Raw genomic sequence first — 27,790 nt, 5'->3', positions numbered from 1 at the left:
GCGACCCTATAGACGACCGACCATGCCCACACGGATGACAAATTTGTTGACAACGCAACACGAGCGAAAGGCAACCCAAAGGGGACCACACAGATCCTATACCTACACCTATATCTTTGCCTATAGAATGGAATTGCAAATGAATTGATGCGCTTTGTTGACTTTTGTCAATTGGGATTATGGCTATACCTCTGGCTCTGCTCTTGCCCCTCTGCCTCTACCCTTGCCCCTGGTCTATACCCTCCTTATCCCTTGGTTTCATCTGGCTTTTGGTGGGCCGAAAAAGAGAACAGCCAGAGCCACAGCCTTTGCGATTAACAATTGGCTTAAAACCGTGCCAAACAAAGTGTCGAAAAGCGAGCCTAAGCCGCAGATTCAGATTCAGATTCAGTTTCATAGCGAGAGCGAGAGAGAGAGGCCTAGACGATCCCCAGATCTTGCGTTCTGCTGTCGGATCATTGACGAATGGGACAATAACAACTTTGTCTACCTGCCCACGCGATCGAACAAATACTATATATACTATATATTCAGGGTTGAGGGAAAACGAGAGGCAGCAGATCAGAGATCAGCGCGCCTAGATTATTATGCCAGTCAGGCAGGCGGCCAGGCATCCGTCGGGGGATTTGTAAAACAGATCTTTTTACGGATTAAAGGTGAAACCACAGCAGCGGTGGCAATGGCGGTATCGGTGGATTCTGCGGTTATGACAAAAGACCAGCAGGTACAGAGAGAGAAATTAGTAGAGGTAAAGTAGGGAAAAGCATCTAGCAAGAAGAAGTTACTGAAGTTGTCTTAAAACTCCTTCAAATTAGTAACTTTTTCACTTACTAAAACCTTGTAAAACCCTTCACCATAACATATTTCCCATTAAAGTTCTTAAAAACCCAAACCGAACTGATAAACTTAACCCTTATTCCTCGCAGTGCCCATGTTTATGGCCTGATTATTGGGCTCAAGACACGAGCAGTAAAACCAATTCACATCTGGAGTCTCCAATCTCGGCGAGAACTTCCGCAAAACGATTTAGTTTTGGATAGCATTTAAGAGGCGGCATTAGCTTGGCTAACAGAGGGCGGGGCAGGGGCATGGTCTATAATATAAAACCGCAGAAAGTGAAAGTAAATGAGTCTCTGAGTAGGCCTCTCAATGCCTGTCTTAATTGGAGTAATTTTTGGTGATTTTTTCGAGGTAATCAGAAGTTGATGGCTAGATGGGCGGGCAAGCAAAGTGGTCGAAATGAATGAGGAAAACAAAGTTAAAAGCTCAGACAGATGGCGGTTAGTTGGGGTTATTAACTAGTTAATAAATATTTAGGAATTTCCAAATTAGTTCACATAACATTGGCAAATTTCACCCCCACCCCGCCCCCTCATTGGGCCAACTACTTTCCCTTTTTCGCGACTCTCCTAGATTTTTCGTTGGCTGTTTGTTTTAGTTGGATTTCCCTTTCTGTTTGTTTTCCCAACCGTATTTTGTTATTACTATTTCGGTTTCGGCCCCGCTGTCAAACATATCAATTTCAAAGCGAATTTTCTTCCTAACTCCCCCTCTCTCTCTCTCTTTCTCTCACTGCTTAGGCCATCTCTTTCGGTGTGTGTTTTATTTGTTTGTCCATAAATTGTCTGTCAGCATTTTCTGCTTTTGTTTTCCTTTGCTAGATTTCTGACATGTTTTTCCTAGCCAGCTACGCTCTCGTATCTCGATTTTTTCCAGGGTTTTTTGGTTATAACTTTTTGATGGATTGCAGGCAGGGGCAGCAGGAAAGGAATTCCGAAAGAGAGAGAAGAGTTTCAAATTATAAATCACACTCGAATTTGCTGGGAAATTTATGATTTGCCGTAGCAACAACAACAACAACAACAACAAATCGATTAACACATATAAAACGAAAACAAGAATTAACTTCCAACGATTTGCGATTTACTAATAAATAAGGCAGCCTAACAAAGGCGGCCGCCCTTTTTCCCCTCTTTTCTTGGCTTTTTCTTGTTTTTTTTTTTTTATTTTTCTTAAATTTTATCCCAAAACTCACTTCATCTTCCTTGGGGCTACTTTATGGGTTATGCGAAACTTTTATTTATTTATGCTTATTGCGTTTATCATTTGTGACATTTGCATAGCGCCGGCGTGGGTTAAGGCTGTTTTGGGTAAGGGCGGGGATTACACCAAGCCAAGCCAAGCCAAGCCAAGCTCAAGGCAGGAATCTGAGCGGGGCGGCGGGGAAATTGTCACAGCTTGCCCGTTTTTATGGCTCTCAGCCAGCCAGCCAGCCAGTCAGGCCAAGTCGCAGTCTGCAGCTGTAAAAATCTGAGCAAATTTATGCCCAAATGAATTGTGCATTTGATGTTGGTTTATACACACACAAACACACACACACACACACTGACACACTCACACTCAGACACTTAAGAAAGGGGAGTGTGGACCAGAAATTGGCACAACCAAATGGGTGGAAAGCCAAACAGCAGGTGATGAGATATGGACTTTGAAATGCCACAAAAAAACTTGAAAAAGAAATTCAAAAACTTATTTCTTGGTAATATTTCCCATCTCATGATCAGCTTCTTCATTAGTTTTCCCCTCAAAGCTAACCATTTTCTAAGGTCACAGCCTCATAAATCATGAAAACTCAACCACTTCCAGCCTTCTAAGTTCATATTTGGAATGATTCATTAGTTCCACCTTTTTTCTGGGTTCATTCATCTTTCTAGCACCCAAAAATCTCAGTCACAATCTTCACTTTGATCTCGAATTTCAGCAATACGAAAAAATAAACAAGAAAATGCATTTTATTTTTTTTTTTGTCTGACCCACATCTGCTGGCCCACTGCCACCACGCCCCTTTAACTTGTTTATATTTTTTAAATACCAAAAAAAAAAAACTGAGTCACAGAGATCGGATGGATCATTGAGATCGCCGTCGCCGTTGCCGTTGCTGTTGCCGTTGCTGTTGCCGCCTGAAAACTGACTCATTTTCATTGGCAAAATGTGAGTCAGGCGTGGAAATGTGCGGAAAACTTTGAGGTTCTAGGTGGCTGAGGTGGTTTTTGGTTTTTTGCTTTTTTAGGTCCTGAGCTGTAACCGTTTTGTTATGTCATTTATTGCCGGCTATTTAAGGTTTTTTCAAGCGAAAAACTTTATTTTCACGCGCATTACGCAAAAGGCAGAGCAAGAGAGAGAGAGGTGAAGAGAGAGAGAGAGGGAAAGCGAGCGAGTGAGGCGGCGGCGGCGGCAAAGGCGTGACTCCAAAGTCAGGCTCCAAAAAAAAAGTGGTGCGGCCGTAAAGGCCCATTAAAACTAGCACCGAAGTGGCTGTAAAAACTAAAATAAAGCCAAGCCAAACTAAACAAAAATGAAAATAAAAATAAAAATAAAAAATAAAAATAAAAATAAAAATAAACATTAACTGCTGCTGCCTCTCCAAAGTGCGGGCTTTCGTTTCGAGATAGAAACCAAAAAAAAAAAAGCAGAAAAAAAGCAGAAAAAAAAACAGAAACTAAAAAACTAAAAAAACTGAAACAGAAATGGGGAGTACTCGTAAAATACTGGAGGAGATTGGGAACAGGTTAGTGGAGAGCTGGAGTGGGGCCGTAGGGGGGGAAAGCTAGGTAATGGTGACCCTGTCTTTGGCTCTTTGGGAATTCTTATCTAAGCCGCAATGGTTACGCCTCAGCGGTTACAGGTGGGCGGTAAATGGGTTACATGCCCCGATCTTTGGCTTGGGTTTATTTACTTTGTAAATCGATCTTTGGTGGGAAATTTCTTATAAAATAAAGGGGTTAAGATAAGCTGGGCATAAACTGTTTGGGAGTTTTCAAAGCACTTTTTAGTTTAAAGAAGTTTTTAAGGGTTTTAAGGCAAAGATTTGCCCTTCTTAAGAAGGAAAAGTCTTGCAAATCGAACTAAAAAGAGATGAAAATGTCATTAGTTACAGTTTAATGACTAAATACCATTTAAACTTAATGCCCTTTGCCAGCTTTAACTTAAGTTAAACCCCTTTTAACAGCTCTTTAAGACCCCGCAAAACAAACTGCCATGAAAAACCCATTCAGATGTACGGGAAAAGTCCTCACTGCTGCCTCAGTTATCTTCGCAGAACATATGCCCACATTTACTCCGCATTTATCCTACATATTTCTATATATATATATATATATATCGTACAGATATATAAACCTATACAGATATATAAATATAAATATGAGTTATGAGTTATGAGTGTGTGCAAAATAAAAGGAAACTGAAAAAGGGAAAAACGCAGCCAATGGCAAAGATTTTGGCGTTGCGATAAGGAAAAGCCACCCCAAAAAGCAGGCTGCTGGTAAGGGAAAGAGGAAGGGGGAAAAAGAAAACTTTAAGCTTAAAGAGCCAAACGCCATTTTCATCCATGCTTGTATGGGACTGACTGGCAGAGGGGCAGAGGAGGAATAAAATAAACGAGAGAATCGAAATCGATTTCGTGTATTTCCAGCACTTGGAGGAGTCTTTGCGAGTCTTTCCTAAGCTTTTCCAAGGGGGGGCCTTAAGCCAGTGGCAGGCAGTAGTGGTAGTATTAGTAGTTGTGCTAGCAAAACTCTCCCCACCTTTTATGCTATTTCTCTCTCTCCCACTCACTCTCTCTTGCTTACTCTTTTTCCTTTTTGGCAGACATCATTTTGCACACAAAGCTCTGCACATTTCCGTTTCCGTTTTGTATACATAACCTCAATTCACATTTTGGCATGGCCACCCTTAGATGCCAACCCCCAATGCTGTACGGTCGGCCCTGTCTCTTTCTAGCAATCCCCCTCCAGCCCCCCCTCCACCCCCCCACTCTTTTTGCGGCTGTCTCTTTCTTTGGCAAATGCCACCTGCAGCAGTTTTTGTGTGAAGCTTTGCGTGCTTTTGGTTTCGACAGTTGGATTTGTGCTGTGTGCGACCTCAGAATAAAGTCCTTCTCAAGCCCCCCCCTTAACAACCACCCCCCTCTATCCTCTTTCCCCCCATTTTCCCTTACAGCTTCCTCCCCCTCCTCTAACCTTTTGTTTCGTTTTTCTTCGCTTTTTGTGGCTGCTGTTTTCTTTAGTCAGCCGCCAACGCGAAATCCGCCAAAGCAAGCCACCCCCTAAAAAGCGACACCCCCCTCCCCCCTGTCAGCCACCCATCAACATCTTTTTGCCTTTCTCTCCTTGTATTGCCATCTCGCTTTTGGCCATTGCCACTTTGTTGCCATCTCGCTTTTTGGGGGTCTTTTGGCCCAAGGCCCGAGGCCCGCCTTTCTTTCTACTCTACAACCCACCTAACCACCCACCCTCCCTACGGTTTTTTGTATGCTGCCGCAGTCGACGCTTATCTGCCTGCTTTTCTTTTTTTTTTGGAGGATTTTCAGAAGGTTTTCCTGTATATTTTTTCGATGTGCTAGGTTTTTCACGACTTTATAGTTTTCCTGAACTCTGGTGAAAATGTTTGGCCAAGCTTGAAATATGACACGAGATTCAGGGGGGGGGTTAGAAGGGGTGTTACTGATATATACAGAGAGAGAAAAATAGGAGTTATAGTCCGAGATTCCCTTTACTGTCGTCCCCCTCTGAGTACAAACTCTTTGGGTCGTAAATCTCAGTTGCTTAGAGCGCTGAGTTCGGGGCAAATAGCTCCTTAAAGTGCCGCACTTAAAGTGCTTTTTATGGCTAAAAAGAAAACCAAATAAAAGCCAAAAACAAATCAGAGAAAGAGAAAGAAAAAGAGAAAGAGAGAGGGAGAGGGAGAGAGATAGATGCTGATGGTGGCCAAAAACTGAAACCGAAACTGAAACTGAAACTCGCTCATTGTCATTATCAGGGGACTTGATTTTGTTTGCTCATCAAGTTTAACCCACCGTAAAAAAGAGCCCAAAACAAGAACAAGAAGAAGAAGAAAGCCAAGAAGAGACACTCAATTTTTGATTGAAGATTTATAGGGGGATGGAGGTGGGGGGGACACAAGTTACGAGTCCGCTTTCGGCACTAAAGTTCAGTCAAGTCAAGAAGACTTTGCTCTAGTTTTAACGCCTCTCGTAATTTGGCCCAACACATCATCAAATGCCTGGCCCTTAACCCGCTGTTGCCCCCTCTTCTGCTCACTCTGCTCTCTCCTCGCTTAGCTTCGTTTTAGTTAGACATTAAAATGAGCTGAGCTGTGGAGTAGAGAGAGAGGAGGGTCAGAGAGGAGACCCTTTTTATTTTTATTATTTTTCGTTGCTGTAACGTCTGGCTGGGCCTGCCTGGGCTCGTCGTTTCCATTTTATTTTCGGGCCCTTACGAGTTTTGTCATTAAGGCTGGCAAGTCGCTCAACAAATGCCCCATAAACAATAAACAATAAACAATAACAAGTGAGTGTGGCAGGCAGGCAGGGTGAGTGTGTGTGGGGAAGAGTTATTGCCCCAAAAAAACGAAAAAAAAACACAAAAATAGAGGAAGATTTGGGTGACTTATAGGTCTAGCGACAGGTTGAATACCAAATCGATTAGGTTTCGTAGAGAAAATCATTAAAAAGGGAGATTATTTTGAGGGGAAATTGTCCAAGGCAAGGGCTTGGTCTTGCTACTAGCCAGAAAATTCAAGTTAAATCAATAAAAGTTGGAAAATTTATAAGAAAGCAAGGCTTAAGCTGCCTTCCTCTATCATAAACTTATTTTTAGACTTTGAAAAAAGCTTAAAAAATATAAAATTAACAAACCAATTTAATATTTTTCCTTAAAAACAAACCTCAACTCCTTTATTTAGTCATTTTTAAGGCAACCCAACTAACCCTAACCCGAACTTCCGACCATTTAACTACCTTATTTATCCTATCCCCTGGCCACATCCCATAACCATCCTCCTCCCCCCTGCTTTATGGTCTTGATTTATGAACTGTAACTTCCTCTTCCTCTTACCCTCTCCTACTATTTCCCCTTAAAATGGCGACATTTCCGCCACACAGTCAGTGCCAAAAGTCGCCGTCGTCGTCTACTGGCCTTTTTCACCTTTTTCTGGGCTTTATAAATTTTTATTTTCATTTTTATTTTCCCTTTGGTAGCCACAAATCAAAGCCGCGTTTTATGGAAAATAGTTGCCAGCACACACACACACACACACACTGACACACACACACACTGACACACACACACTGACACACACTACCATAGAAACGCACTTGGCCAAATGATTTACGAAGGCGTTGAAAAGGCGTTAGAAGAGGAAGGTACCAGCAGTTCGTTTCGGTTTTACTTTTTTCTCTTCTCTTTTTTTTAACTTTTTTATCGCACATCGGTAAAGTATTAAATTCGTGGCCCCAAAATAGCCGCAAATTTATTATCCCAACGAGCATACAGTGAGAAAAAAAGCATTAAAAATCCCCCCCCAAAAAGGGAGGGAGGGGGGGTTAGTAGGGAGTAGGAGGGGCGGGCGTTGTGGTCAGTATAACAAAAAGTAAAAAAGTAAAAACCCAGAGAGTCATAAAAATAAAAAATAGCCCAAGTAAATGTCAAATAAACTTTAACGGTTTTACTTTTTTTTTTTCGCCTTTGGTTTTTGTTTTTTTTTTCGTTTTTTTTATATATTTTTCTTGTTCTTCTTTTTGTACGGGGAAACAGATTGGACCACAGCAGCCAAAGCCATAAACTTTTCGAGCTGCAAGGCCCCGAATGGGCAGAAAAAAAATAAAGTACATATAAATACTTGTATAGCTGGGGATAAATATATACAAACACTGAGAGAAATCAGGGGGTGGCTAAGGGGAAAAGGCGTTCGAGAGATCATTAGAGAAGGAAAAATGCCCTTAGAAAGGTGGAAAAAGGGGGAACTTTCTGGCTTTTTAGTGATTTTTTGTTAAGGAAAACTTTTCTTACTTAGAAAATGAGTTTAAAAATGTGTTTATTAATATGTAATAATGATAAAAATGAAACTTTTTCAACTTTACAAAGTTAAACAACCAACTTAACCCCTTAAAAGTCTCTGAAAAACCCCCAAAAACCCAGCCTTTTCCTTCACTTAACCCTTAACTTACTCTCACAAAACCCAAACTCAAGTCACCCAACTTTATTTCCGGTGTAGCAACTACATATAGAAGTCATGTAACCCAACTGACTGAACAAAAACTGCCACCGCTGCAAAAACTGAAACTGCAAATAAAAATAAAAATGCGAATGGAAAAAAAACAAGGCTCCTAGAGAGAAGGAAGGAAAGAAAGAAAAAGAGAAAGAGGGAACGAAAGAAGTGGCAACCGCAGCAGCGGTCGAGGCCTGTAGCTAAATGTAGGCGTTGGTGGGGCGTGGCAAGGGGGGGGAGGGGGATAGGGCTACGATTTACCCGGGTTGCTGCCTGCCCATCGAGAATAAGAGTACTATATTACGTGACCAGCCGGCAAAATGACAACCGTAAATCTGCGGCATTTTTCATGTAGCTGAACGGGCTTAAAGGCAACGCAGAAATCAGGATACGACCAAGGGGATACCCATTAGTTAGGTTTTGTTAAGGGTTAGCCAGGCAATCAGGTTGTTATGTGGGAAAATGGCAAAGGAAAACCTTAAATTGGTTTTTTTAATATCATGACTATTAATATTACTAATACGCCTAGTGGTCCTCAGCCTAGAAATTGCAACGTTTTCCCTTAAGAAGCTGCATTTTGTTCGGCTTTAAAACTCAAAAGAGACCAGCTGCTTATCGCTGGCTTAAAGATAAAAAAGAGAAGATGAACTTTAGGGACTTTTTGGCCATATGCGTGTTTGACCCTTTTGGCCAGGAAAAACAGCAACGAAAAAAAAAGTAGGCGTAAGAAAGCAACAAAAGCGGCGGCGGCGGCAACAACCACAAAAGCAAACAGGACAATAAACCAGAAGGCATAAAAAGGAGGAGAATGTGCCTCTGTGTGTCTGTGTGTGTGTCTGTGTGTGTGGGTTCATAAAAATTTTGTTTTTCGGCCGTCATAAAAATAACAACAGAATCCTCTCGAAAAAAAAAAAAAACGAACAACAGGCCAAGTCTGAGTTAAGGTCGTTTAAGGGTCATTAAGTACGCAACTCACACATGCATATATACAGTCTTGATACATATATATAGCCCGATATATATATATATAAGGACTCCCCCACATGTTTATGCTGAAGTGCCGTCAGTCATTTTTTTGGAGTGTTGCTGATAACTCACAGAGTTTAAGGCTTAAAGAGAAGGAGAAGGGAAAGGCCTAAAAGTTGGCTAATTCAATATGGCAAAAGGATTTGCCGTTTTTTCTTTAATATATTTACTTTTTAATTATTTTTTATATTCTTTACAAGGCAGGAGTTTAACGAGCTTGGTTTGGTTCTTCCAGAAACAGCAGAAAATTTGTAAATGGAAAGTGGAAATTCTTCATTCAGAAACTATAATTTTCTTTGAAAATATCAACATTTCCGGTTGCTTGACAAACTCCTTTAAAATGTTGCTTATTTTCCTTATTAATTTTATCACAAAGATTTGCAATTACTTCTTCAAGTTTAATAGCCAACATTCGTTAGATCTGCCAACCTTGGAACTGACTTTTAAGATGATTACTTTGCCAGACTTTAAACCAGGAACTGGCCCAGCACTTGGTAATGGTAATTAGTTCTGTTTGCCTGCTGCTGCTGCCTTTTTTTTCCTCTCTTTTTGTCAGCACTTCATTGACTGCCAAGTTTTATCTCAAAAGTTATACTCCATTGCACTTTGTGTTGCCCGCTTTCTTGGATCTTTTTTGTCTTTTTTTATTTGTATTTTGATTTATTACCTCAGTTACGCTGCCGCCACTGCCGCCGCTGCCCGGCCATTCATTGTTGTTGTTTATCGCACGGCAAACAGTTTAATTTATATGACAAGCCATAAATTGACGCGTCGAGAGAGCGACAAATGAAAAAATGAAAAAAAAAAAAAAATTATTAACGGGGCGGAAAATAAAAATAAATACAGCACGAGAAGAAAAAAAGCGTCGCACGTTGCTTTTTGAAAAATGTTTTGTTGCCTTTTGGTTTTTCTTTTTTCTTTTGTTTTCTTTTGGCGTCCAAAGAGGCGTATACTTGATGTGTTGACACTTTTGTTGTTCGATGAAAAAAGGCAAAAAAAAAAGGCAAAAAAACAGCAAATTATAGTTGCATAAATTCTGCGGAGGCTCGGCTGTTGTGGCTAAGTGAAAAATCCGTTGCACGTAATTAACGCAATTAAAATCAAAACATTAATGACCTGCGCTCCTTTTCCACCAGCGTCGCTGCCGACTGCGACGCAGCTGCTCGGCCAGCGTTCGCTGCAGCGATACAAGGCAGCAGACGCTGCAGCATTGCCAGCTTCTCCAGCTAGCTTTTCCCTCATAAATTTTAAGACATTTTTCAGCAGAATTTTCACCTTCTGTTTTTTTTTTTGAGTCTAAAAAATTGTTAAAAAATTTTTAAAAGGGAAATAAATAATAATTATTGTTGAATTATTGGCTGGAAAATTTAGCAGGGCAGGGCATTATTAAAGGAGGAGTGAGAAAGAGAGAGAGAGAGAGAGATGCAGCTAGTTGGAAAGGCGGTTGAAAATGCTTGCCTACTTTTTGGGGCTCGCAGCCATTTTGTTCTGCCTGCGTCGACGTTGACAGCGACGCCAGCACTACCATCTTGCATCTCGTTTTCGCATTAACAGCTAGTGCGCAGCTGCCAAGAGAAGGTTTCTCTCTCACTTGACTTTTTTTTTTTTGTTTTTCGCCGCAGCTCTCCTGTCTCTGTTCGCCATTTCTCTCAACCACCCGCCATGACTCTCTTAGAGCGGGGAAAGGGAGAGAAAATGGCAGCGTTGAAATATTTAACGCCGCTAAGTAAGCTACGAAAATCATTTTGCCAACAAGCAAACGAATTTTCAAGTATTTATTGTTGCTTTTTTTCTTCTTCTTCTGAAGGGGAAGCAATAAGAAAAATCTTAGGGGAAAGTTTTGGAAATCTAATTTTGAAATATCTTAAAAATATTTTTAGGTTTTTAGCAGTCCTGTAAAACTGTAAATAAAAGTCAGTTAATATCAAAAACTCTTTTTAACTATCCCAAAAATTGCAATCCCTAAAGTTTATAGAAATCTCCTTAAACTCCTTTAATTGCCGTTTCTGGCCAGTGAAAACTTGGCAAACGTCAAATAATTATCCGGCCAACTTTAAAGCTTAACCCATGCTCGCACTTGCCCAAACACACACACACACATACACACACATACATGCATGCACATCCTTTAAAACTTTGGCCGTGGAGTGAAAAGGGTAAACAAAGGCAAAGCGGCGAGGCAGGGGCGCAGCATTTTGCAGCTGCTTTTGGCTTTAATGCGTTTTCAGTTTTTCCCAGCTGCCTTGCCAGCCCCATTTCTGGTAGAATTTTTCGGCCACGAAAGGAATGTGAAAATTATGGCAGAAAAAAAGAAAAGGAAAACAGGAAAAGCTTTAAAATGTTCTCTTGAAGAACGGCGGTATTTTTAAATTAGCGAAGAATGTGCAAGGAGGGAGGGGGGAGGGCAGTAAAGAAAATTTGAGAAAATATTTAAAAAAAAATAGAATTGATAATTTTCTTAATTAAAAGCAATTTCAGTTATAATTTAGCCAAAGGCAACTCCTTAACTAAATTTGATTTTTTTCTCAATTTGAAACTCTCATCATGTAAGCAGTCAAACCACCCAACCCCCCCACCTTATCTCCTGTGTACGTACACTCCCCCTTTTATCTTATGCATGACTTTGTTTTATTTATGCGATTTGTGTCAATATTTGCCAAGCATTTAGCCCATGACTTTTCCAACGCTTTCTTGGCCAATGCAAAAATCCAGAAAATATATATTTTCCAGGATTACCAAAGACAACACCGTGTGCGTTGTATACAAAAAAAGAAGAAAAATTAAAAAGAAAAAAATAAGCATAGTTAAAGCTGCGTTAGAAAAATCAACAATCAGCTAGATCAACAGAAGGCCGGAAAAACAATGGCAACATTTTCTTTTATTCCCACGGTAATTTGAATGGCAAATATTTCTATGGCAAACGATAAACAATTAGTGCAAACAAATAGACAGACTGCGTCAGAAATTCAAATAATTTTTCGGTCGGTAAAAGTGCGAGGCGTGGCACAAATTGCGACTAAATATACCCAAAACGCTTGGTCCACGTGTCGTATGCGTAATTTTGTATTTATTGCTGATGGAAACAGGCAGATAGAGGCAGTGAGAGGCTTTTAGGGTCTAACTATGGGATGGTGGTAGAGAGGTAGCAGGGGGTAGCAGGGTAGCAGGAACGACTCTCTCATTAGCAAAGATGAGCCCCAATTGGGATGTCCGGTAAAATTTATGGCGCGCTGATTAGGCCACTCGAATAAAGGGTAGGGAAAGAGTGACCAAAAAGGGATATTTTCAGGGATATTTTCAATAATTTAAATGTTTCAAAACTCAACTAACATATTTCCTTATAGAATTTAGTCTTATTAATCAGAATTTTTTGATAAATTTCCCCCATTAACTTACCGCTCAGCGAATTGTGGCCGCAGGATGGCGCCTTGCCCAGCAGATAGTCGTCCTTGCAGATAAACTTATTGTCGTCCAGCACATAGAGCTGCTCACCTGTGCTCAATTGCTTGCGGCAAATGCAGCAGGTGAAGCAGTTCAGATGGAAGACCTTGTCCCTGGGCTTTCGCACAAGATCCGACGGCGCAATACCCTGTCCGCAGCCACTGCACTTGGTGCCGTAACGTCTGTTGTGAGAGGTGGCAAAGGAAGGGAAAAGTTAATTAATAAATGGGTTATAAAAGAAGGTGTTTAGTTCAGAGATATAAGGAGTTTGTATGGAGTTTTCATTTTTGGCAATTTTCTATTTTCCAAATCTCCTTTCTTGCTTTTCAGAAAAATCCATCACTTGCCAGCACTTGCCGTTCAGAATTGGCCATTCGATTTGATTTTGTTTTGTGCCTTTTAGGAGCCAGCCGCCTGCCTTTCAATCCTGATCCTGGATTCCATTTCCCTTCTCCCTCCCTTCTGCTTTCTTTATTTCTCCTGCTTTATGGATGGCTTTTGTCTGTCGCCGTCACTTGTTAACCTTTTCCGACTGGCGCTGATTGATAGGACACCTCCTAGGCTAGGCTAGGCCATCCACCCACCTACCCACCTACCTACCTTTCCCTCTTTTCTTTTATAGTGAAAAATCAGAGTGCCTCGCATTTGATTTCATTTTGATTTGTTCCACGTATTTTGCATGTTAATTGCTTTCGCCTGTCCTTCTCGAGATTTTTCCTCCATTTCCTGCGATTTTTTCCAATTAGCTTGGCTGGCTGGCTGGCTGGCTGGGGAAATCGAATGGAACACAAAAGTCGCGATTGCCAACTTGACTTAATTGCTTCGGTTTTGATTTGTCCCGCCCGTCCACGTCCTTGTTTCTCTGTTTTTTGTCACCCACCCCTTTACTGGCTTTGAGATCTCTTTTCAGAACCGATTTAGGTTGGATTTATGGGTTTTAATAGAAAGGATAATGGCTGGGTGATGGGTTGTTTGGGAAACTCTTAAAGAAGTAAAGAAAGAAAAATCACCTGAAGAAATCGTTGCGACAGTAGAGCTTCGACTCGCGGCTGAAGCATTTGTCGGTTAGCGGTTGGAGGCATTCACAGCAGCGGACGCAGGAGGCGTGCCATGCGCGTTCCAGGACATTCAGCAGGAACTTGTCCAGTATGGGCTTGTTGCATCCGGCGCAGGGATCGCCAACGCCCACAGGCGGTTCACTGCGACCTGGAAAGGAAAGGAAAAGAAGATTAAAAGTTAGTCGACGAAACTTTTTGACTTTTTCATAGAATTTTTCTTATCAAGAAGACATTACTTCATCAGTTACCAATCTACTTAACATTTTCCTCTAATCTTTAACTTTGCTTTTTCTATACAAATTTCCTTAAATTTTCCTTGTTTCATCAACTGACCAAGCAATTAGTTTCGTGACCTCTAGTGACCTTTTAATTATTGTTGTTGTTGTTAATGGCAAAGGAAAGGCGGCGGTCAGTTGAAGTGGAAAACAAGTGGGCGAGCGAGCAGGTGGTGGCGGGTTGCGAGAGCACTCAACTGTGCGTCGGAAAATCCTTCGAGGCGCAAATTAGCACCTCGCTCTGCTTGCCTCATTAAGTTTGCACATGTGTGTGGGTGTGTGTAAGGGGGGAGGGAAGGATGGCCACACACACACCTCCCCATTGGTCATACACACACACACACACAGTCTCACACCTGTAAATGAGCAATTCCCAGGTGCGTGGCCTTGGACGGATGCAAACATTTGAGGATTTACAATTTGCACTTTGCATTTTGCACTTAGATAAATTTGGCAAATGCCAGAAGGGAGGGGGGGAGGGGAGGTACGTCCTTTGCCATAACAGTTTTTCCAACTATTCAGGGGAGTTTTCCCCCTATTTTCCCTTCAAACTAGTTAACCTTTTTGAGGGTTTTCTAAAAGGAACTTTAAAGAACTCTCTGAAAAGCTGTTTGAGTTGACTTTTTCTGATTTCTAACACCTCAATTTAACTTAAGGATTAACTTTAAACTAAAATTAAGCACTCCTTAATACATATTACTAATCACAATGATTAAAACTTTCAAATTCTCCTTCAAAATATTAATTTGCTGAGCAGCAAACCAAACCAAACCAAACCAGCTGCGGTCGCTTCCACCTTGTTAGTTCTGCCACAAAGGGCGTTGCTTTGAGGGCGTGGCACATGCATATTTAGACTCACATATCCATATATATCGAAAACATATATATTTATCCGTATATAATATATATGATATATACAAATTTGTGTGCGAATCGAGGGAAGTTGCAACCGAATAATGATAGAGGCCAGGCTAAAATGGAGCCCCGAGGCCTGAGAAACTTTGAGTTGCGGAAAGTAAAAAGGAGAAGGCAGGCAGGAGGGGAGAATAAGCGGGGAACGGTGGATAAAGTAGAAGGAGGAGAAGGAGAAGGAGGAGGAGTGTATGGATAAAGAAGGAGATGCCCGCGAACAAGGAGCCCCAAAAGCTGCCTCCTTTCGCAGTCAATCAGTCAATGGAGTTGCCCAAAAAATATCTTTCTGCCTCCTCTTGCTTTTTTTTGTTTTGTTTAAACAAAAAATAAGAGGAAGAAATCATTTTCCCAAAAGGTGAGGCCCATATAGGGGGCGTGACCAGGTACAAAATATAAACACAAGAGGAAGAAACATAATTCTTAGGAGGCTGGCTGCCAGAGCGGGGGAATCGGAGCAGGAGGAAACCGAAAAATAAAAAGCCAAACTTGTGTGTGAAAATGTTGTTTTCATTCAAAAAGTTTTCAAAAACGAAGAAGAGAGGGCAAGCAGAGGAGGAGGAGGAGGAGAAGGAGGAGTAGGAGAAGCAAGAGGAAGTGAGAAAAAGAGGAAGAAAGGAAGAAGTCGAAGGATGGCCATATGAATGGCTAAAGGAAGTGGGAGTGAAGCCAGTCAGAAATGCAGGAGATGGCCAAATATGATAGCCCCAAAGAGTGGGAAGTACAAAATCCGCAAAATCCGGGAATCCAGAAAGTAAGCAACTTCAAATTTCAAGAAAAATGTTTTAAAAAATTATGAAAAATTCTTAAAAACATTCTTAAAACAAAACTGAAACTTTGAAAACTTAAAAACAATCCTTAAACACGGCTTAAAAATCACAAAAACTCTTCTTAAATCATCAAAAACAAATCTAAAAAAACGTTTCTGCTAAGGAGCGCTGCCAGGAGAAGACAAATCGAGGTGGCTGACGAGCTTTGGATTTCGTTTTTGGTGGCTCTGCCTGCTTGCCACTGAAAATATATCATATTTCGCAGCCTCCTGCATTCCGCAACTCCCCCATTACCCTCCCCCACAATGACCCACATTAATAAGGCTTAGGGAGCTGCTCTGCCCAGCCAGTCATTCCCCTGTTACTCATACGCCCCGTGCAACCGACAGTAGCCATTGCCTCAAGCAAACTGATAACCAAAAATACAAAAAATAAGAAGGCAAGCAGGCCAAATGAATGAATGAACCCCGCCAGTGGATGGATGAGTTTTGGGGCAAGCACACCGACACCGACACGGACAGGGGGCATGCTTGGCCATTATAAATGAGCAACTGACACACTGATTGATTGACGAATTGACTCATTTTCGCTAACAGAATGCCCAGCAAGGAGAAGAAGAAGTAGGAGAGGGAAGAATTATAACGAACATCCTACATACAGCGGCAGGCAGGCGCAGGCAGCAGGCAGAAGGCAGCAACATCATCGCAAGTGGCAAGTTGCAAGTTTCAAGTCCAGACCTTGCCGCATATGTCAAAATTGACGGATGTTATCAATCATTTCATGCCGCTGCAGACAATTTTTAATGAAGGTTATAGACGTTTATAGACGGAACGAAATGGGCGGGACGAGGGCGGTAAAGACGAAGAGGAAGAAGAAGTTGAGGAGAAGGTGAAGGAGGATAAAGAAGGAAGAAAGACAGAGGAGCAAGCAGCAAGCGATTGTCTTCTCAGGTTCGAGTTCGAGGCTCAATGAACTATACGAAAAGCGTTGCAAGACTCTGGGTTAAATGTTGTTCGTCGTGTTGCTGCTGTTCATGTTGCTTCGTTGTTGTTGTTGTTGTTTGTTGATTTTGTTGTTGTTTTTCCTGATTGTCGATGTTCCTATGTTGCCGATGTCGCTTGTTTTAAGCAGTTAGCGATCGCAACTTACGATCCTCATCACTTTTTAGTCTAGTTTTTGGCATAGGTTTTGAGGTTTTTCATAATTCATATTTCATATTTTAAGGTAAAGAAGGCATAAAACCATCTTCTTAATTTTAAATGCCATTTCATTGAAAGTCAAATTACAAACTTTTCAAGGTATCACACTTCATATTTCGATCATTATTGGCTTTCTTCTACTCTAGTTCTACTGACTTTTCAAGCCATGAAGTCAGATTTACTACTTTTTAGAGAAAAGGTAACATTTTTGATAGGTTTTTTCTTTATAATTTTCTTAAATTAAAAAGCTAAGCTAAAAGAGTGACTGTTTTGTTCAGCTAACGACCGACTTTTACTTTTTCTATCACTGTTTGACTGATTTTCGAAAATTTAATTTTTGCTCAAATTTTGAATTTTTGAAAAGGGGTAGCAATGTCTTTTTTTTCGAAAACTGTCTAAAAATTTTTCATTTTTAGGTGGGGACACAGTTTTGTAGGAAATTTAATCACGAATTTAACGAGATCTTGCATTCCATATTCTGACCATTATTGGTTTAGTTATAGGAATAAAACTGCCACATTAGGGGGGAGATCTCAAGAAATCCCATTTCTCATTTTTGATAAGGGGTAACATCAACTCTTTTTATAAAAAATGGCAAAAATTGTACATTTTTAGGTGGGGACACAGTTTTGTAGGAAATTTAATGGCGAATTCAATGAGGTATTGCATTCCATGTTCGGATAAATATTGGCTTAGTTATGGGAATAACTCTGTCGTATAAAGGGGAAAATAGGGGGAAATCCCATTTCTCATTTCCGACAAGGGATAACATCATCTTTTTCAGCGAAAAACTGACAGAAATTAAGACTTTTAGGTGTGAATGCAGATTTGCAGGGAATTCAATTACAAACTCAACGAGGTGTTAGATTCCATATTCGGATCAATATTGGCTGAGTTGTGGACGAAATTCTGATATTTTTGGGGGTAAATAAGGAGGAATCCAATTTTGAAATTTCGTTAAGGATCATCGCCATCCTTTTTAGCGAAAATGTCTGAAAACCTTGGGTTTAACCTTGAATAAAGATCGGTGGGAAATTAAATTACGAGATCAACGAGGTATGACATTCTAAGTTTGGACGATCATTGGCTGAGTTATGAGAACTTTTTGGGCTTTTCGATAAAGGGAAAGGCACTGCATCTTCTTTCTTCGAAAAATTGCTAAAAATTTGACATTTTTAGGTGGGAATGCAGTTTTGTAGGAAATTAATTACGAATCCAATGAGGTAATACATTCCATATTCTGACCATTATTGGCTTAGTTATGGGAATAATGCCGTCATACACTAAGGGAAAAATCATGAGAAAACCAATTTCTCATTTTCCATAAGGGCTAACCTCGTATTTTTTCGAAAAATGACTAAAAATTTGAAATTTTTAGGTGGGGATACAGTTTTATAGGAAATTTAAACACGAACTCAACGAGGTATGACATTTCCCATTCGGACAGCTACTTCCTTGGCTGTGATCAAAATGCTGAATATTTTATAACCAAAAAGGGGGAAGTCTGTATTCTTGGCCAAAAAACTATATTTTCGGTGTGCTTTTTCGTCGCAACTTGTCTCGAAATGGTCTTATGGCTTAGTTAGTGACTGATCCGAAAAGCTAAAGACTAACTTCTTATATTCTTATCCCCAATATATTACATTTCTTCCTATAACTCATGCGATTTTCAGTTCTTTATCCTTCCAACTTAAGCTGCCTTTAACCTATCAACAATTTCAGCCACCGCTGTGTTCTTCTTCTGTTGGCCAACCTTCGGTGCTTTTACGGCGCCAAAAGAGGCTTCTTCAGTTTTATATATATACACGATGTACGATATACGATATATATATATATATATTTTATCATTTTCGGTCGTCTGGCCTCATCGTTTTGGCCAGTTGTGTCCGGCACCTTGGCGGACCTCTGGACGACTCTTTGGACTTTATTTTTCGTGCCTTCTGGCGCGTTTTTAAAAAGCGACAAATTGTTGTTTGCAGACGCCGACAACGTTGTTGTTGTTATTGTTGTTGTTGCCGCTTAAGTGTCGCAATTTAAATATTGTTGAGTGCACTTTTGGCTACCGTTGGCCATTTATTCTGCGCTGAAATTTATGTAACGATGTGAAAAATTGCCAGCTACTGGAACGAAGCGAAATGTCTCGGCTCTAGGCCATGCTGACTCTCTTTTTTTGTTGAGTTTTCCTCTTCTTTTCTTTAGTTTTTCATGCAGAGAAAACAGCTGAGTGGATTTTAAACTCAGTTTTATAGGGAAAAGTAGAGGAAAAGATGGGTATTTAAAGGTATTTAAGCAGTAGGAAAGGTTAGAAAGAGAAACTTTCCTATAGAATTATAGTCCTTAAGTTCAGATTCTATAGAATCTATATATATTCTTGTTGAGCTTTTTTTTCTACTTTATGGATCTGCCTGGCAGCCATTGACCGCAGTGCAGCGCAAAAACTGCAAGAAAAGTGCAAAGTTGCTGCCGAAGCACGTACAAAGCATTTTGCACAACATTTTCCGCGCTCGCACACAGAAACACACACACACAGAGAGAGAGCTATATAGCTATATAATTGTGTTCCAGCTTCTCCGCAATCCACAGACTAACTGCATTTATAACGCAGCAACAGCAACAGCAGCAGCAGCAGCAGCTTCTTCATGGCTCGCTGGGCCGTTCCCGGCAACACCCAAAAGACCAGCCCCAAAAAATAAGGAAAAGAAATATCAGGATGGGGCTGGAGAAAAATAACAAATGAACTGAACTCGGTTGCCCAGCTGCTGTTGATGTTGCAGCGAGACCACAAGAAATACAGTGAAGCCACTGCATAGATGGTCAAAGCTGCTTTTTATGGCTTAGAAATGGGAATGGGAATGGGAATGTTGGAATAAGTCAGAAAATGTCTTTTGATTTGTGTTTTTAAAACATGAAAAGGTGAAAGATTGAAGATATTTCTTAGGAAAAGTCTTTTCTAAAAGGTTTTAACTTTTTATTAGTACAAAAAGTAGAAGGAAAAATCTTAGAAATCTAGAAAAGTAAGACAAACTTCCAAAAAGAATCGAATTTAACATATATAAAAACATTTTCCCCTATAAAAGACATTCAAAATCCCTAAAAACCTTCTTCGTTTCCTAACAACTTTTCACTCAGACTTCCCCTTTTCCTTGACTTTTCCATCCCACTGTGCACAATGGCCACAGAAGCAACCACAACAAACTTTTGACCATTGTCGTCTGCGCCACAAACTGTGAAAAATTCGTTCGACATCAGCGCAGAGTTGAAATCCAAAAAAAAAAATCAAGAAAAAAACACAACAGGGGCAGAGCAGAAGAAGAAAAAAATGGGAAATAATAAAAATCAGCTTCAACTTTTTGCCAAAGCACTTGCTGCGCCATGTTGGTTACGCCCCCTGGCCCCCTACCCGGCCACGCCTCCCTCGACCAAGTTGAAAACGTGACTAAAATGTTAAAGCCACGGGAAAGAAAAGAAAATCCAAACCAGCAGCAGCAGCAGCAACAGCGGCAGCAACCGTCGCTCAATCGCAATCATTTTTTTCCAGCTGCTGTTTCTTCTTCAAGCCAAGCCATGTTTTTCTCTTCTTTTTTTCCCCCGATTTTCCTTTCCTTCCCCCTTCTCTTCTTTTTTCTCTCATTTTGCTGGCAAATCTTATGCAAAAATCCAAATGGAAATGCAGCAGCAGCCAGCCAGCCAGCAGAAGGAAAAAGCTAAACAAATGGCTAAAGTGAAATGGAAATGGGGAAAAGGCGGAGATAAAAACGGGGAGTTTTGCAAAAACATTCACAGAACATGGAAATAGTTGGAAAAACAGGGAAAAACCAAGGGATATTCCATGAAGAATATATATAATTATATCCTAAAGATAGTTTCTGTTTTAAATTTAGTACAAATTTCCTTAGTTTAATGTTAATTTTTCTCTACAAATATTGTCATTAAAACGTAAATTTAACTTTTAATGGCTGGCCAGGCAAAATTTTCATAACAATTCCGAAGGCACAACCGTGAAATCTTCCCACTACGCTTATTATATGCCATAAAAACTCATTAATATTCAGTTTTTTATTCATCCCCCCCTTTAGTTTTTTTTTCTTATTTATTTAAATTTTTTTTTTTGCCGTTTTCTTGCCTCTGCGTTTACGGTTTTTGTTTTTTGTGTTTTATGTTTGGGTTTTTATTTTGCTAATATCGCAACTAATTATGTAATTAAAATGTTAACAAGTTTAACGCGAGCAATTTGTGTGAGCGGAGCGATGACAACAACAACAACAGCAGCCACAAAAATAGGTGTTAAGCTTTATATTAATATTTCAAGCATATCAGAAAGAAGAGAGGGCGGCTGAACTTTAGCCTCGAACGCCACATTTAATATTCTTCATGGATTTCTGTTGATATTTCACCAAAAACTCAAAAGAGAGCAGAGCAGGGCGGGCAGGAAGAGGGGTTAAGCGAACCACCGCAGAAGGAGTGGAAAATGCAATCAAAATTGTCAAATCAGGCGCAACGAATTGCATTAAAAATAGCCAAATGGGGTTGGGAGGAGAAGGTGGAGTAGGAGTCTAGGAGGAGTAGAGGCACTAAGAATATGGAAATGAGTCGGGAAAAATCTTTAAAAATAGAAAATTAAGGAAAGTTTTTCTGCATTTGACTAGAAGATATCTCAAAAATCATATAGCCTTCTTCTAAGAAACTTTCTTTCTACCAAAACTAACCTTCTACTTAAACCTCTTTTAAAACTCCAACCAACAAGTTCACCGGCAAAAGATTAACCCTTTAAGACCAGCTTTCAATTGCTTTTCCGGCACAAAGGATGTGGCCTTTAAACACAGACTTCCCCCCTTTCATTTTCCCCCTCACCTACTGAGTTTTAATACCAAGAAAAGCAGAAACAAAGTCGATGGACACCAACAGATATGAAAGAGGCCAGCATACAGTAAAAAAACCAAAAAACAGACACAAAAAATCACAAAAAAATAAATTCCAAAAAAGGAAAAAGAGGAAAAGGCAGTTAAGGAGGGGAGAGGAAACGAGGAGTAGCTTCGATATTGGCCAGGATTCGATGAATAACGAGGCGAAAGGGGGGGCTGCTCGGTCGTCTCTTTCAGCCGCCTCTGGTTTTTGTTTCACTTTTTTTTTCGCCCCTCCCCCCTTTTATTTTTGTCGGTTTTGCAAGCTAAGAGAGAGGGGGGAGGAGGGAGACGGGGGAATATAATGGCAAAGTAAACAATTTCATGATGCGAGACGATGGCTTCTGGGCTGCCGCCTATCTACATCCAAAAGCCTCACCTCAGACCCCAAAAGTCCCCCAGCCCCCCAGCCCAGCCCTGCCCTGCTCTGGCCTGCCCTCTTTCGTACGCCCATCATCGATTCGCTCGCTTCACGTCTCTGTGTATCTAGCAGATACTTTATATGCATGAGTTACAGAAAAGGAGGCGTATTCCTCTCGCAGGCCCTGCCTTTTTCACCCGCTTGCCCCCCGCTTGCTGCCTACTTTCTCGGGTTTTCTGTGTTGCAAAAATATAAATACGAAAAAAAACATGAGCTAAAAATTTACATGACAAAAATGGCCGAGAAGAGATGGCAAATGGCAGGGGGGAAGGTATCAGGAGGAGGCACTGCTATTAAATTGGCCAATATTTGTGAGTTTTAGCCAAAAACTATCAGAAACTGCAAGGAAGTTGAGGGAAATGTTTGGTATTAGAGTTTGGTTGTGTCGAAAATATGTTTCTGAAGAATAGTTTTTTGTGTGCTAAAAATTTGTTAAAATATCGATAATTATCGATAACAGAATATCGATAATTTTCGATAACATACAATCGATAATTATCGATAACTGTATAGTAAACTCTGTACGTTTTCACCTAATGAATAATATTACATATCACCCACAACTATACCTTAGAAATGATCTCGATATCGATATATCGACTGCTAAATTGCTGTTAACAAATCAATATTTATAGCCTTTCTTTTGTAATATAAACCATGGCCATTAATCCCTACCAATTAGTCGAATCTTTTACGATTCGGTCTTTAAGGGAGCCTCTAAAACTTGAACTCCCCGCCTTGGCCCATTCAAGATGCCCAATCTCAATTTCAATCTCATCAACCATTTTCATAGTCATCGCCATCTCCATCTTCATCTCCATCTCCATCTTCATCTTCATCTTCATCTCCATTTTCATAGTCGTCATCATCAACATTGTCGTCAGTTGCAGAGATTTTTATAGGCCCCCCCAAGGGGAGATTCTTCGCCCCGTTTCTTCCATCTCTCAGCTGTATATATAAATTTTCTTCTTCAATTTTTTTTTGCTGCCTCTTTTTGTCGCCCCATAAAAATCACACTTCTTGGCCAAAAGGACAGAGTGAGATGGGAAGAGCTTTCACAAAAACACACACACACACACACAGAGAGAGAGAAAGAGAGAAAGACAAGCGAGATGGCAACAGTTTGGGGTGGCTTGTAAGTTCAGGTTCTTCTGCTTCTTCTTTACAACCAACCACCCCCAACGGGGGAGGGGTGGCTGTTGTTGTTGTTCTTGTTTGTTGTCAGCAGACAGATAGCCAATGATAAGCCTTAGCGTATGAGTGATGTGGCATGGACACAAACACGAGCCAACGGGACAACAACCTCCCCCAGACAGCAACACCCCTGCCCCCCCGTACTGGATTTTTTATTCCATATTTTGCCGAGGTTTTTCCTATTTGATATGCCGGCTGGCACTGCACATACACCCAAACCCACACCCACCAACAACCCCCAAGAGTGGTTTCTAAGTCAAGCCCTGCGAATGCTGATGGCATTTCAACCAAAAAGGGGGGCAAAACAGGGGAAAAACGGGAGAAAAATGTAAAAATATATATATATCGAATGGGGGAATGTGGCATGACTGGGTGGCAGGAATCATGGGAAAAGGATGTACATGGCCAGCAAAGTTCACGGGATTTAGCAGCGAGATTGCAACGTTTTGCATTGGTCACTGGAAGGGAAGTCTCTTTTGTGTTTATGGAAACTAGCTTACTTCTTAACTATTATTTTATGATAACTTAACTTACTTTTTGAGTTTATAATTGACAGCATTTTAAATTTTAAGCATTAGAATATTGCTTAATATTTAATTTAACCCAAACCCAAAATCTAAAAACCTTTTCTATCCACACTTTCTGCCTGCCAATCTGTCTACCAACGAAATCTATCTGTTTAAAGTCCAGGGGCTACCCACCTCGCAGTAGCCAACCATCCCACCACCTCTTCCCTTTACTGCACATCCTGGCATTCAGTTTTCCTGGCCGGCCGCAAGGACGTGAAGTGCATCACATTGCGGTCGGCTGTTGGGGATTTTCAGTTTGGTTTCAGTTCGGGGTTTTGTTCTCTGTTTATTTTGTTAATATTGCGACACTCTCCGCGCCTACTCTGCTGCCCTGCTGCTCACCTGCTGCTAAGTTCAGCGGTTACCAGGCTGGGCGGCTCATTTGATGTGGTAAAATACAACCTCCCACCCTCCCTTTCTACTCCCAAAAAAAAACCCAAACCTTCCTTTGTTTTTCTGCCCCTGCTGCTGCTGCTGTTGCTGCTGCTGCTGGCCATTGATTGATTTTAAATGCTTTTGGTGTTGGCGATTCATGGAAAATTGATGTATTTGTAAATTTGCATTTTTCAATATTTAATGCGGGCCGGAGGTGGGCGTGGCTCATAAATGTGCGAAATGTGATCTGTCTTTATCGAATCAAACTATATATATAAACTTTATATATATAGCTTGTCGTTTTTGTGAGCAGGGAAAGGGCGTATCTTTTTCAACGACTGACTTTAGTCGGCTCGCTTAATGCGATTAAAGGTTTAAAGTTTTGTGCCAAATAAAGCGTATGCAATTTTCCAGCTTCAGTTTCAGCCTGCCGACCGATGCCCCCCGCCCCAGTAAAATGTTTCCCCCATGATGGCCTACTCTCTACCCTTGGCCGCCCTTTCTACTTTCCTGTTAAAATTTCTGCTTTGATTGGCAAAATTTAGCTCGAAGCCTGGCCAAAGTTGGCAACTTTTTAGCCATAGCCAATTTGTGGGCCAAGACAAGCATAATATTATGCATATTATAATGATCAGCAGCAAGGACATTCGGTTGGCCATAGCTGCTTGCCACATGCCGCAAATTGTCCTTTAATTGGTTTTGCGCATTAATTTTGCAGAATTTATTGCGCTTTGTGTGCAGCAACAGCGTTTTGCAGTTGCCATTGCCGTTGCCGTTGCCGTTGCAATTTGCCATTTTCCGTTGCAATTTACCATTTGCATTCGCATTTTGCCAGCCCAAAATGCAATTAATAATAAACAATCTTGGCACCGAGTCGTCGCCGCTAAGAGACAGAGAGAGAGAGAGAGTCTTCACTCCGGTAGCAATAACACAAAATGTTGAAACAAGGCGGCCTCGGACCGAAAGTCGTATCAATACATCGATGAGATATTGTCTTAGGTGGGTTAATAGACTCCCCCCTTGAAAACTTAAAGCAGCCGAAAATTAAATTATGCCGCTTCAAGAAGCCAAAGTGAAAGGCGGAGCGGAAAATGGCTAACACACATTGGGGAAAATATTGATAATATTGATATTATATTAAAGAGTAATTAACTAAAAGGCAACAGCAATGGCAATGGCAATGGCAATGGCTAGGCGAGGAGTAAGCGATTGAGTTATCAAAATATTAATTAAAAATCAAGGCAAATGTAGAATGCAGAATGGAATTTGTGAGAGATTAGGGAAAAGATTAGGGAAATAATCGATATTATTTATCGCTTTGATTAGTTATCGATATGTCTTTAAGGTAGGAGAAGTTTTCAGACACCTTTTGGTTTCTTTCCAGTGGGAATACAGAGTCCCAGCCTCAAAAAGTAACAAAAACTATCGTTTTTATCGATGTTATATATCGTTAGCTATCAAAATAATCGATATTATTTATCGCTTTGATTAGTTATCGATGTGGGTTTAAAGTAGAAGAAGTTTTCAGTGGGAATACAAAGTCCCAGCCTCAAACGGAAACTGAAACTATCGTTTTTATCGATTTTATATATCGTTAACTATCAAAACTCCTGTTACTCGTTAACCTTAAATATCAAATATCATATTTAAGATCAAACGATAACCATTTAGCTAAAGAGAGTCCCCTATAAAAATATCAAATATCACTTTCATTGATTTGTTTATCGATAAAAAATAGACTTTCAGAGGGTGACCGGGATTGATTCTGTGGTTACCCATTTCAGTAGGGTAGTGCTCTTAGTGGGCAGGGGGCGAGAGTTTATCTTAAGCTGCCAAGCGATAAGCTCAAAATTTATGCCCTTTAACCCCCCAACCACCGAACCACCCACTACCCAACCTCTTCGCGCCGCTGAAACATAAACATGAAATTCTTTTATCGTTTTATCGCAATCTTTTCCTCAGTTCAGTTTAACCTTGAATGCGAGTGCACGTAGTCGCCGAGAGTCGCCCGTTTTTGCACCATTATCATCCCCCTTCTGGTGGGAAGTCAACTTTTGACAAGGCTTATCAGTGGACCAGCATCAGGAGCAGCAGCAACAGCAGCTGAGGACACGCACCCGAAAAAGGGGCGGGGAGGGTTCTGTTACTCCTGTGGCTTGAAGGACGCAGGACAGCAGAAGGGGGGCGGGCTGTTACAACAGGGGTGAACGTGCCAGAGGGGGGGAGGTCGTCTGTTCCAGCGATAAGAGAACTCAAGGGATGGGGTGTTGGTAATTTTTCAGTTTTTCCGTTTTTCCTCTTTAGCCCCGTTTCGATATTCAGCCAGCCAAGTGGCGCGTTAAGCGATTTCAGTTCAGTTTTTTTTTTCTTCTTCCAACGAAAGCTTAAAAACCGCTGGGACAACATTTAATGACCGTCTTTACCATCAGCTTGTTAAAGACTTTTCCCAAAATAAGCTTATTAAACTGAGTTTTTCTCTTGAGTAATTTAACAATTAGGAACGTTTAAGTGCAGGAAAACTACTTAAGATGATGGCATAATGGTTTCTTCTTCTTCAGATTAACCCATTTTGTATCAAATTTAAAACCATTTTTGTAATCTAAAACCATCGACTAGCCTATATTTAACCGCTTGGATCGCTCGTAACCGTTTCGATTGGTTCCGGCGGTTTGGTTGGAAATGCTCGATGCTTCGTTCGTTCGTTTGGCTTTTTGGTGGTGGGGGGGGGGAGGGAGCCCCATTGATAAGACTTGGGCCGCTCCTGCTGGGTTTTGATGTTTGCCGCAAATGATTTGCCAAACACACTGGCCGCACCAGCACCAGCAGCAGCAGCAACAAAACTAAAGTTAAAAAACGATCTGGAAAGAAAGGAAATAAAGGGAAAGGTGGGGAAAACACCGAGAAAGAGAGAGATGGGCAACAAAAGACCATAAAGAAGAGACAAGAAGTGTGTGTGTGAGTGCGGAGCGTCGGATTTTGATTAATTAATTTGCATACGAGCAATAAAGAGTAAGAGCTGCGTTAATTTCTTGGCGCCCGCAAAGTCGGCAGCGGCAGAGGCACCGACACAGGCAGAGGCAGAGATAGCAACAGCAACGCTGGCAGAGAGTTTTATAATGCAGCCGCGTATAATCAAATTAATAAACGAACAATAAAAATGCATAACAAATTGATGCGAGGCGATGGCAATGATGATGATAATGTTAATAATGATGATGATGATGGGCTAAGAAGAAGGAGATGGTTAGATTGAGAAGAATCTGATGATCTTTATAGTAAATAGTCTATTTTCCCTACAAATGTTGATGAAAAAACACCCACACCCTTTATAATAGCAGCAACCTACATAGGAAAGTTGTGTTTCGGAGAATGAGGAGTTGGTTTTTCCTAAGGGCATTAGCTTAGAATTCAGTTTGCTTGCTATATATACAGTTTAAGATATCAACTAATATCCTAAAACTGCTTCTTAAACAGCTTAAAAACAGCCTTTAAAGCATCAAGAAAAACAGCGATTCCCAGCGCCAAGAAAACCTTGTCTGCTGCTGTAACCTCTGCCCGAGAGCCCCCTCTTTTTGTGCTCTTTTGCTGCTGGAGCACTTGGAA

At 40.8% G+C, this 27,790-nt stretch overlaps 1 protein-coding gene across 2 annotated transcripts in view; it reads right to left on the bottom strand.

Annotated features, from left to right (window-relative positions):
• LOC108116751 (LIM/homeobox protein Lhx1) overlaps positions 1 to 27,790 on the bottom strand; it is a 55,779-nt gene that overhangs the window by 20,730 nt on the left and 7,259 nt on the right. The window contains exons 2-3 of one of the 2 annotated variants that reach the window (XM_017228773.2): positions 13,527 to 13,722; positions 12,472 to 12,698 (exon numbers count right to left, since the gene is read on the bottom strand). In XM_017228773.2, coding sequence (XP_017084262.1) covers positions 12,472 to 12,698; positions 13,527 to 13,722 — 423 coding nt within the window. Of the gene's footprint in view, positions 1 to 9,742; positions 9,881 to 12,471; positions 12,699 to 13,526; positions 13,723 to 27,790 lie in introns of those variants that run through there. The other variant, XM_017228781.2, reaches the window with a different exon arrangement.

This window comes from Drosophila eugracilis, unplaced genomic scaffold (genome assembly GCF_018153835.1).
Source record: "Drosophila eugracilis isolate 14026-0451.02 unplaced genomic scaffold, ASM1815383v1 contig_498, whole genome shotgun sequence".
Taxonomy (NCBI): domain Eukaryota; kingdom Metazoa; phylum Arthropoda; class Insecta; order Diptera; family Drosophilidae; genus Drosophila; species Drosophila eugracilis.
The sequence above is the reverse complement of the archived record's forward strand: the minus strand, read 5'-3'. Positions and strand labels throughout refer to the sequence as shown.